This window comes from Scatophagus argus, chromosome 2, assembly GCF_020382885.2.
Source record: "Scatophagus argus isolate fScaArg1 chromosome 2, fScaArg1.pri, whole genome shotgun sequence".
Lineage (NCBI taxonomy): Eukaryota > Metazoa > Chordata > Actinopteri > Scatophagidae > Scatophagus > Scatophagus argus.
In genome coordinates, this window is record NC_058494.1 from 22,091,208 (window position 1) to 22,103,166 (window position 11,959).

General features: G+C 43.2%; 1 protein-coding gene across 8 annotated transcripts in view; it reads right to left on the reverse strand.

Moving 5' to 3' along the window:
* tll1 (tolloid-like 1) overlaps positions 1 to 7,542 on the reverse strand; it is a 53,047-nt gene extending 45,505 nt beyond the window's left edge. Inside the window, exons 1-4 of one of the 8 annotated variants that reach the window (XM_046418589.1) lie at positions 6,501 to 7,542; positions 5,167 to 5,239; positions 2,804 to 3,091; positions 735 to 1,201 (exon numbers count right to left, since the gene is read on the reverse strand). In XM_046418589.1, coding sequence (XP_046274545.1) covers positions 735 to 915 — 181 coding nt within the window. In that variant the 5' untranslated portion in view covers positions 916 to 1,201; positions 2,804 to 3,091; positions 5,167 to 5,239; positions 6,501 to 7,542. Of the gene's footprint in view, positions 1 to 734; positions 1,202 to 2,351; positions 2,625 to 2,790; positions 3,092 to 4,774; positions 4,851 to 5,166; positions 5,240 to 6,220; positions 6,429 to 6,500 lie in introns of those variants that run through there. The other 7 variants (XM_046418580.1, XM_046418597.1, XM_046418606.1 and 4 more) reach the window with 7 other exon arrangements.
* Between the last annotated feature and the right edge of the window lie 4,417 nt (positions 7,543 to 11,959).

Below are 11,959 nucleotides of genomic sequence, written 5' to 3' on the forward strand. Positions count from 1 at the left end.
TCATTTGGAATTAATTTCCTATATAGATGCTCCTCCTGTCGTTACATACGCACATTTACTGTATGTCTTATGAGACCAAATGTGGTTACAGCAGCAGCTCCCAGACACACAACGAAATGTCCAACAAAATTTTATTTTATCACTGTGTGTGTGTGTGTGTGTGTGTGTGTGTGTGTGTGTGTGTGAGAGAGAGAGAGAGAGAGAGAGAGAGAGAGAGAGAGAGAGGGAGGGGAAGAGAGAGGCAGAGAGCGTGCATCAGTGCGTGTTTTGATACAGTTGAGTCCAGCTGTTTCTCATCTTCGCTGATGGTTGATTTCACATCTGGACACACGCGCAAACACACACACAAACCTGCACGCGTATGCACAGCCTGCCAACATTTCAGCCAAAATGCTGCCTTACAGGTGATGCACGCACGGAGGGTGTGTGTGTGTGTTTGTGCGTGTGCGTGTGCATCTCGGGAGGACACGGACTTAGCGGGAGCGTCACCGGGCTGCACGTGGCATCCACTCGCGGGATCACCAACGACGCTGACTTATCGGTTGTGAAGGGTAGGGAACGAGGGGCGTCTGGACCCGTGCGCGCGCGCGCACACACACACGCTGTCATCTCTCATACACACATACACGTGCAACATCAGAGCCAGAGCGCATGAGGGCAGATCACCGTGACCACACGCGCAAAAACACTTTTTCCCCCACTATGATTAAGAACTGAAACAGGGTAAGACTCACCAGCTTTGCACGGGTCTTTATAGTCAATGGTCTCCGTTCTCTCCTCTTCATAATAATCATAGTCTGCCTCCTCGTAGTCGAAACAGTTACAAATAGTCACTTTGCCCCAGAAAGTCAAGCCGGCAAGCACCAGCGTGATCCAGCGCATCTTAGCGGCCAGTGCCGAGGGCACTAGGTCCATCTGAAGACCGAAATACACGAGTGAAGGCCTCTCTGGTCGTCTCCTCTGCTGTTAGGAGATGGTCAATCCACTCTCCAAAGAAAGCATCGGCGGCAGGAATTTAACGGATCATTGTGAAGATCGCGCTCTCTCTGACGGTCTGCCTGTGGATACTGTAGACCGCTGTAAGTTACTCTGCCCGGCTCTCCTCCATGGTAAAAGTGCACTGAGATCTCGGTCTGTCAGTCAGCAAAGTGTCCGCTGAGGAGCTCCGCTGTCCTCCGCTGTGGCTTCGCAGGTGAGGCTGCTGTGGGATAAACAAGAGAGGGAAGCGGTGAGGAGGGATCGGGGTGGGGTGGAGGGGGTCGGGATCAGGACTGGGTGATCTTGTGAGCGCAAAGACGCGCGGCGGTGTGTCTGCTGCTCACACGAGAAACATCCGCTTCGCATATTTTCAACCACAGCGGTTGTCTCACACTCCCTCGTGCAGTGCAATGTCTCTCTCTCTCTCTGTCCCGTGCGGTGCGCGCTCTCTCTCTCTCTCTCTCTCTCTCTCTCTGTCTCAACCCGAGTCAACGCACCGCCTACATGTACACCGTAAGATACCCGTACTGTTTGACCAGAGTGGTGCACAACCAAAAACTTTCCTCTTTGTCCTCCATTCAGAGTGTTTGCTCCGTTTTTATGGGGCTTCACACACACACAAACGGACACACACACACTCCAGGCAGAGACTCTGCCCCGAAGCGCATACATTCGGACAACCCACTGTGATTAATACACTCCGGGAGCTCCCCTCTCATCTCTCAGCAGAAAGCGCGCACTGATCTTCGCATGTTATTGAACCCTTTTTTTTCACAGTGATTCGTAAAATACATTGAACTGAAAAACCGGTAGCGGTAAAAGTAACAGGGCGGCTACAAATTCTACAAATTGGCCTGTGGGTTTGAGTATCTATCAGAGTCGATGCATGCTGGGTGTCATCTGGTTATTTAGAGGCAGGTGCCAAGTAGGTGACAGCCAAACCATAAATGCCGAGCGGTTGTATCTACAGGCCTACGCAGACCAGGTCGCCTTTACGATCATGTCGAGTCCGTCCTTGTACTTCCTCACGTCTCGTTTTCTGTCCGAGAAGGAGAGGTATGGAAGGAGATCTCAGGGTACTTTAATTGCAATTTAAACAATTAGGGTTAATCAGGCCTTGTGCGTAAAAGAAAAAAGAGGCGCGCGTCAGGCCTGAGCACAGGAGAGCACCATCTCCGAGGCGGGATGAACCTGAAAGCAGCACTTTGACTACTGAACATTTTGAATTTTATTTTTGATAGTTTTACTCTTTATAGTTTAGGTTTTCCCTGTAAATTCAGCAAAGTTGGTAAATCGAAGTACTTTTCTGTCCAGAGCTACATCGGTCTGTCATTCAGCCTTGATGTCTTCTCTAATCTGTCATAAACACTAACCTTACCAGTAGGAGGTCGGTCAACAACAGATGACTGGACTGAGTTCATGTGGGTTCACGATCCTCCACTCGCTGCATCCTCTTGGTACCCGCAAGCAGACGACGCCAAAGGATCCTCTACTCTACTGTGCGTGTGTGTGCGTGAAACCAAAGACGCTTTTCGAGAAACTGAGCTAAGAACATTTGCCGCCAGTTAAACTTGGCATCTTTTTCCTCTAAATTTGCACGGTCTGTGAAGTTGTCAACAACCAACCCATAATCTCCCCAGTGCACCACGCACGCGCATACACACACGCACGCACGCACGCACACACACAGGGCAGACAGGCAGTAAAAATAAAACAGCAGCAGCTGGTGACAGACAAGCGGTGCAGCCTGTGAACACCTTGCCAAGGTAAATCCTCCTGAGACGAGTTCACCCCGCGTCTCCACGAGCTTACCTGCTGCGTTTACCTGCCCGCTCGGTTTGCTGCAGCGTCACGAAGCGGCCCGTCATACTTCAAATGCAGGAGGGGGAGGTTCTCAGGGCTTCTCACGGGGGGCCTCCGGTGTCACTCGGTACCGGCAGATCCGAACGTGCCCGTTTCCCCCCCATTTATTGCCGGGAGATTACCGGAGCGCTGTCCCTGCAGCTCCCGACTAATCCTGCCCTCGGGGAGAGGTAGCGGCGGGCTGACGTCACTCTATCAATCCAGCCGCAAGCTGTCCACTACACACGCCTGGGGCACGGACACAAATCCCCTGGAGGCAGCACACACACACACACACACACACACACACACACACAGTTTAGTTAGCGTAGGTCAACACACTCCTGATGATTTTTGTCACAGAAACAGCTGACAAGTTTAACCCTAACAGCCGAGATGAAAGAACTGGTTAATATGAGGAAGGAGGGAGCAAAAACCAGCAGGCTGAAATGACTGACTGTCATAAGATTATCTTCAGTTATCTTCAATTAGCTTCACATTGATATGAATTGGTGAGAAATTTCAGTTTTACAAGACTAAGAGTCCACAACCAGGCCAGCAGCTCTGTGCTAAATGCTGACACCTGAGATTAATGCTAAACTCAGTATGCTAATGCTCACATTTAGCAGATTCACACCATGTTCAAGTCTTAATTTAGCAGGCTAGCATTTTTGCTAATTAGCACAATGTGGCCTACTGCCAAGGCTGATGGGGCTGCCACTAGTTTGGCTGCTCTTTGGTAGTGGACTGGATAAAAATTTGACCTGATGGTCCAACACAAAAATTCCAAGAATCACCAAAGTTATATTTACATTTGGGACATAAGTGTTTTTGCCAAATTCAATAAGTTCTCCAAATTAAATGACAAAATGGTTTGGCTGTGCCTTCTAAAAGGACACACATAAATCTGCCTTATTAAACTATTGCAAATAAATCCGCTTTGTGATGTTGTAATGCTGTGGCGACGGTTTGGTAAGTTTGTGAAATCAAAACAACTTGATTAGGTTTGGGGAAGATCATTTGGCTTAAAATATGTATTTTGTTATGGCTAGAAGACCTTTGCTGTCATCATGCAACATTTGATGGTGATTCAACCCTTCACATTTCTTTGACTATCATATGGTATGTAATGTAAACATATGATTTGGGCTCAGTCTCACTGAACTTCTGACGACTGTTGAGACATTTCACTGGAAACCATAAATGTCAACCTCATGTTAGCAACTGAGTCACTTGTGATATTTTCATCTTAACCAAAGAGATGGAGTCTCTAGCACTGGCTGTTAAAGACCTCCATAGTGTGTTCGAAGGTTTTAAACATCGGTTCAAGAAGGTTTTGAAGACTTAGGTTAGAAGGTCATCTCTTGTTTTGTGTTTGTCTGAAATGTTGGTGTTGAGTGACTGTTTAGAAAGATTTAGGTCCTTTTGAATGATGTGATACTTGCCCGTTTGCCAAGTTATGCATCATTTTTAAGGATTTAATTCATACCTATTGCCTAGTTTATTGGTCTTCATGTGAATCACTTTTATGAGTCAGCTTTTATATTTTAACTGGTCAAATGTATTAAAAAAAACTGCTGAGCTATTTAATATTCTTGTGGAATAAGTGTCAGTGTCTCGGATTGATGAAGCAGTCTTAAACTTAATAAACTAAAATTTGAGGTATTGTGTGGAGGAGGGGGAAAATACTTCTATACAACAGTGTATGCGTTTGAGGTCTGGATTTCCCTCCTGTGCGGTTGCTAATTAACACCAGCAAAGGCACTGAGTGGCTTTCGGGCCTCTCCAACCACTTACTGTGCCTGTGTGCGGTTGCCATCCAGCCAATCTATACAACAAAATGCTTCCTTCTCAAATAGGATCCAGCTATTGAGATTAATGCTGTGCACAGGTATTTGTGTCCCTATTTAAAGCATTTATCGATCAGTGCGTCTCTGAAACTCTGTGAAAGTACCTCGCCAGCACTCTGAAGCGGCACACTGACCACCACCACCTCCAACTCCACTTCCCTGCTGCACACGCACACACACTCACACACACACACACACACACACAGGAGGAACCTCAGTCTGCAAGTGCTGTAGTCTGCAGGTATAGGAGCCCTATTATTAGCTTTGTTGTCCTCAAACCCACTTTCCCATCAATTCTACATGCGGTGGTTCAAATTCTCAAGGTCTGCGCCGCACTCGTTTAACTTTAAATCTACGTACCCTTCAGTATGAATATCAAACTCTAACGACAAATTTTATGATTATTTGAAAGATTATTTTATAAATTGCTCATTAATATACCAAAAATACATCTAAAAACTTATCTCATCAATATTTTGATGTTTTATTCAATTACCTTTTCTTAGCCACACCAGCTGTCCCTACAACACCACTTCCACTTCTTCCAAGTGTTTGAAGGAGCTTTCATCCTTCAAGAAAGAAGATCCATAAAACTGTAAGAAGCAAGCCATTCCTGCCAAACTCAATTACATGCAAAGCCTCTTTATGCCCCTTTCGCAATCTGGATTGGGCATCCAGCTCGTCTTTTCTTTCACAGCCATGTTTTTTTTTTTTTTTTTTTTTTGGACAGTATGTTTTTGCTCTCCGTCCTCATTACTTGTCTCATGTTGTTTTTAATTCTGGGTGATGGAGCCAAGAACAATTTACCACAACCCACAAACCTTTTCTACAAGGTATGCTGTCTCAAACATTAGTAAGTTGATAAAAGGTGGAGACAGAGGAAGGGCAGAAATGATAAGAATACCTGAGGTAAGAAAAAAAATGTTTTCTCTCAGGCCTGCTGACTCTGATAGTGTCTTAAATGTTTTATGAAATTCCCCCGGAGGGAGCAAAGGGGTGGCCAGAGACATCCATCACCTTTTGGCTAAAATGCCACAGGAAGACAGACTGCTGACACCACAGCAGAGTACAACAGAGGATGATAATGCTGAGCTATTGTGTAGTAGCTCCAAAAATGTTTAAGCAGTTTAATTTCTTTATTATTAAAAAGTTATTGGTACCAAATAAACAAAAAAAAAACTATTAGAAGGTGCTTGTACATACTTTAAAGCAGTTTAAGGCAAAGCTTTCTTTTAAGCCTTCTTTTTAATCAATGCTTCGATTCACACCCCCATGAAGGATGTGAAGATGCATCGTGAAACTTGAGTTATTTCTAATATAAATGACGACTGCTGTTGTCCTGGGTTCGTGGAGATAGCGTACACGAACACGCTCCTAGACTCGTACGAGCGATGTGAAATAGTCTCTCCTTCTGTAAACAGAAAGAACGGAGGGAAGACAAGGTACAGAGAGGAAATCCTCTGTTTAAATGCCAAGCTGTGCGTGCCATTCCCTCTCTCTCTCGCTCTTATTTCCTCTTTTCTGCACCTCTCGGGCTTCAGATTCCCCACCTTCATCTCTCTCCTCTGCTGCCTCTTGTGTGTTGGTGCATGCGGCCGTGACGGCGTGGGTGGCGTGCACGTGCCAGCTCGCGGCTCACATTCATGAACCTGGTCGTGCGTTTGGGTAGACGACACAGGCCACCATTGTCTCTGTGCCACCCGTTAAGAACCGCGAGGGGAGAAGAAGAATGAACGCAGGATGCAGGAACAGATGGAAAACGGAGAATTTAGTGGAAAAGAGACAGAGAAGATGGGATTAGGATTTTGCCATGTAGTAGAACATCCTCACCTGATAGTGAACTGATGCAGAGCAGCAAACAGGAGAGGAGAAGCTGCGCAGAAACTCTTGATTTTCGTCATCCTTCTGTTCCACATTTTCTCCTCAGATTTCACCCTGCCTTCAGAAATAGATAAAGAACATTTTTCTCACTGTTTAAAAGGAGTAGTTGAACATTTTGGGGAAAACCTCTGTTGTCTTTTCGAGAACTCGATGAGAATATTGATACCAGTCTTGTCTGTGTGTTATGGAGCTGGTGTCGCCAGGTAGCATAGCATGAACACATGGGGAACAGCAAGCGTGGCTCTAACCAAAGTACACCGTCCAATAGGTCTAAAGCAGCTTTCTAATTATTTAGATTCATCTTTCTTGCTTAATCCATACAATAACGGTGACTTCAAGAGCAGCTATCTGTCACTGTTTGTTGACAAAGATGATCAATCTGCCTCCCCAACTTTTGCATCACCAGCTACAATGCAGGTTGCCAGATTGGTGAGCCAATAAGGTTTTCAAAGTGGGGTGCAGGAAGAGTCTTTGAGGGGGCTCCAGGGGGTCCGCAACTAAAGAGGAACAATTTATTTTCCTAATAATTTTATCCACAAGTGATACAATGGAAGAATTTCTGACCATTTTACTTATGGGTTTTAAACACTCTCTGTAATGAAACATCTAAAAGCAAATGCTTATCAGACCAGAGACAAACTCTTACCATGTGGAGGTCTGTGATGTAATCTGCATCAGTTTACAGAGTCTTTGATATGAAAAAGTTGGGAAACTGCTACCCAAAAACATCAATGTTTGTCCTGTTCCCTTTGTAGCACTTTTAAAATTAGATGTTGCTGAATTCATTACAAAAAGAAATCCTTCAATACAGCTTTTATTAATTTAATGAGAAAAAGTGAACATACTGCATGCGTTTACAGTGGAAATCTCGTGTTGGCTTGATGTTGGAGAATGAACATCTTCTTGTTTTCATAGGCACAAAAAACATTCGAAGACTTAACACCAAAATATTTTTTTGAGCTGGACGTTTTTCATTGCAGCAGGAGGAGGCTGAGAGAACCGAGTTTACAGCAGACTAAATCCTCCTGTTCACACCATCTCACTGCTCTGAATGCTCTGATGCTGTATGTATGTACTTGCGTACGTGTGTGTGTGTGTGTGTGTGTGTGTGTGTGTCTGTGCATGCAAATGTAAACAGTAGTCCCATTGCTGACACAGCACTTCATCAGGAACTTAGGATTGTGTGATTGTGGGTGTGTGTGTGTCTGCTCCCTGCAGATATGCTTCCTTTCAGAGACTGAAGAAATAAGCAGCGAGGACCTTAGATTGGGTGTGTGTGTATTACACATGTTGAGGGGACAAATCTGTTCACACGGTCACACTGTGAGGGACTCGCATTGTTTTTGGGGCTGAAACACAAAACCTCATAACACAAACCAATAAATTTTAGGGCGAAGACTTGACTTCGAAAGTCAATGGTTAAGATCACGTTCAGGTTAAGTGATTAAGCAAGTAGTGGTTATGTTTTGGGTAAGTCTTCAAGAAATTAATGTAAATCTAAGAAATCTTCCTCTGAAATGATGGAAATAAGACTGTGTGTGTGTTCCTTTTTAAAAAAAACAAAAACAAACAAACCAAAAAATCTCACTCGCTTATGTTCAGTAGATGCTTTACAGGAGGTGAAGGGGGTGTTGATCTCCACCTGTAAACCTACATCACCTACAGATAAAAAAAGGCTCACCAACAACTGATGTTTTGCAGGACATCCCTATTTACAAAAATCGGACTTTCTGAAAACGGAAGCTTGTGAACATGTTTTTACAAGCTTTCAAGTGGCGCAAACGCTCTGCAGCACAGCAATTTTCTGACTGATGTTTTCCGGTTCAAGCTCAGATAGTTTAAGTATTAATATTAGTGCAAATATCCCCTGAAATCACCACCACGACCACCACAGTAACAATTAACAAGCAATATCTTCGACTAGGACTGAAGACTACAAAGTTCAGAAATGTAAAAATCTGTGGATGCTATTTATGCTTTTTGCGGTGACAGAAAAGTTAAAAGTGTATCCCGACTGAAAGTAAAGTAACCGAGCACATACTCAGGGACACACACACACACACAATGCACCAACCAGAGGATGGGATGCGTCGTTTCATGTTCTCAACAGCTCTTGATGTTCTCAAGGATGCTAATTCAACTTTGTACACCTTTTTGTACGAAACAGACGAATCAGATTAAGTTCACTCTGTTTTTGTTTTTTTCCCCTTTTTGCACACAAATCAAATTTTCCAGTGAACTGAGGTTGCTGAAGCGATGGGCCTGCAACCCCTTTGAATTTCTGGGAGTTGGTGGGCCCTGAAGGGGAAACCACTCTTTAATGAGGAACATTCACAGAGTTCACAAACTCCACATCTAAAAGCAGCCACTTCCCGTGACTCAAGAGCTCAAATCCACATAAAAATAATGATGGGTGACCATGCGGTGGATCCTTACAGAGCCGCTGCAGAGCCTGATTCGGCTCTCTGAATGACATGCTCATCTCAGTGATTGTCAGCTCATCAGCACACTACTGTCATCTGCAGGATTAAAGGAGTAATGGAAAAGGAAGATGGACCTCTGACAAAGAGAGATACGTTTTTGTGCAACAGAAACTCTTCTTTGACGTATTAAAAACCAAATAACAGATGATGTATTCTTTCAAAAAGTCCTTCTCGTCCGAGATGCTTTGTGTTGTGCTGCTGCACAGTTTCCTGCAATGATGCCGAGCTAAAAAGTAAACTGCAAGGAAAACAAGAACAATAACAACAAGGGTTTCTAGAGTTTTTAGCCCATGCCGAGTTCACGCTGAGGAATCCGCTGACAACATTTAGTTAATAATTAAAGTGATGGAAACTGGGGCAGTCAATAAAAATGAACTAAATACAAATAAATCAACTGTTTTGTCTATGAAACATTTGAAAACAGAACAATTATTAACAGTCAAAAATATTAAATTGTTAACTCCAAAGTGTCTGTAAACTGCTCGAGTCTTAAAAATTTGTTTACATGATGCAAACTTGTTTCCTCTTATTCTGAAATACTTTTCCTGCAGTTATCCAACATCACATCTGACTGTCTCATCAGATTAATATCTTAATCTCTCTCACTCTGCCCAGGCCTCCTCTGTGTCCCACCCTGTTCTGAAACCAGAGGAGCCTGATCAATGGTATTGATGAGGAGATGCTAATAGCAGATGCTAATAGTGCCAGTATGACAAATAGACCAAGAGGCCATTGATCTGCAGAGTTAGCATCTAATGTTAAAACAGCTGATTCAACTGCATAGTTGGACTAAAAGTGCCACCCTTGCTGTGTGTGTGTGTGTGTGTGTGTGAGAGAGAGAGAGAGAGAGGGAGAGAGAAAGAGAGAGACAGGAGGTGAATACTTAACAATACACTCCCGTAACAATCCATTCCAGTTTTAGGCCAGAGGATACAACCACATGCGCTGATAATGCAGAAGCGCACAGCGAGACAGATATAAAGTTACTCTTGAATAACACTAAGAAACATTTTTACACACTCACGCAGTCTGGCATATCATTTCGACACCTTCTCCCTGATTGGTCACTGCTGTTTCTCTATTTAAAAGCCCTGCAAGCCTGCGCAAGTGTTTTCAGTTTTGTGTGCTGATTAACAAAAAGCCGAGTCAGGGACATGTTGATTAAACAGTGTGTCTCCATGCTAGTGTTTATTTATTTTTTTTGGTTTATTAGGATTTCTTCTCTACAAGTGAGGGCATCCTACAAGTATAATCTCTCAATATCCACTCGTGATGACTGAAGATGGTCACTGGGTTGCTGACTCAAGTTTATTCTTTTATTCATCTTACTTGTGTGATCGAAAACTTATGATCCACCTGATGTCAGGCTTAAATTAACAGCCTTTGGTTAGTCCAGCCTATTTCCAGTTTCAGCACCGTCCACCCAGACTGAACAGGCACAGGTGATGGTGTGCTCGCTCACGCCAAGAGTTAATTCTGGTCTATTAAGTACAAGAAAATAGCAAAAAATTGCCATCACATTTTCTGAGGGCCAAAGATAACTTCTTCAAATAACTAACATTATTTCAAATTTCAGAATAATGTGCATTGTGTGAGTAATGTGTATAATGTGTTCATCATTTTAATGCTGAAGTTGGTAAAGGTAGTTTATAAAGTTTGTCAGCAGGGCAGCATGTGAATTTACCCACCAGGACAAGTAAAGTTTTATTTTAATCTATAAGAACGCATCATAATTTACTTACCGATGGTATTTTATATCATTAAATTAAATATGCAAAGTAACTGAAGTTCTCAAATAAATGTAACAGTGTACAAAGCACAATAATTCCCTCCAAGTTGTGGAGTAGAAGTATAAAGCGGCAGGAACCGGAAATATTAAAGTGCCTCAAAAATTATGCTTAAATACAATACTCGAGTAAATGTACTGCAATTCAAAAGTTCATTGCACATTTACCATCTGCTCTGCTCTTTGGTAATGTGTTGGTTTACATTGTGGCACGTCACCTCAGAGCCAGCAGCATGGGGCACATCTGCGGTAGATTACCCTGCTGTACATTACCTCAGAGTACACAGTGTGTGGAATATCAGCATTACAGCACAGCACTCCACATCACAGGAATCCCACAGGAATGTTCTGTAAGGGGTGGACATAAACAGCTTCAGTGCTGTGATAATGTCACTCTTATGCTGCCATACAATACATGGTATCATGTTAGTCTTACATATACTTTGCAGCTACTAATAACACCACCATCTCGTTTCACTTTTCACTATTATTATTATTATTTTTAAAAAGAACATAAAAATCACCAAAATAATCATTTATCCCTTCTAATTTCTTTCATACCTTTCAAGTTTTCTCCTGTTTTAATTAATAATCTTAAAGGTATAATATGTAGAACATTTCAGTTGTTTGTAAACACGGGTCAAAGCTTGCTGCCCGTCTGTGACCCACCAGTCGAGTCAAAGGAAGCAGTGAATCTTACTTCTTTAAAGAAGTAAGGTGTAATTTGCTAATTGTTTACGAGCACTTTTATGTTTTTAAGCACAAATTAACACATCAACTTCTCTAGTCTGACCGCCCACTTAAAGTGCTTTGTAACACAAGTCTGCATTTACTCACACACTCATTCAGCTGCCATCAGGAGCAATTTGGGGCTCAGTGTTAACTTTAGCCCAAGGACACTTCAGCATGTAGACTGCAGGGACCAGAACTGAACCACCAGGTCTTCCTCCTAAACCAGTTTGCTTGGACTGTTCGGTTGCATCACAAAATGGAGGGTAAAGTGAACAAAAGCGCACGTAAAAATAGTCCAAAGAAATAATCCAGACAACCACACAAAAGGAGGGAGTGCAGACAGACTGACAGCACAGGTGTGTAAAGACAAAAGGGATGAGACACAGGTGAAAACAATCAGGGCGGGG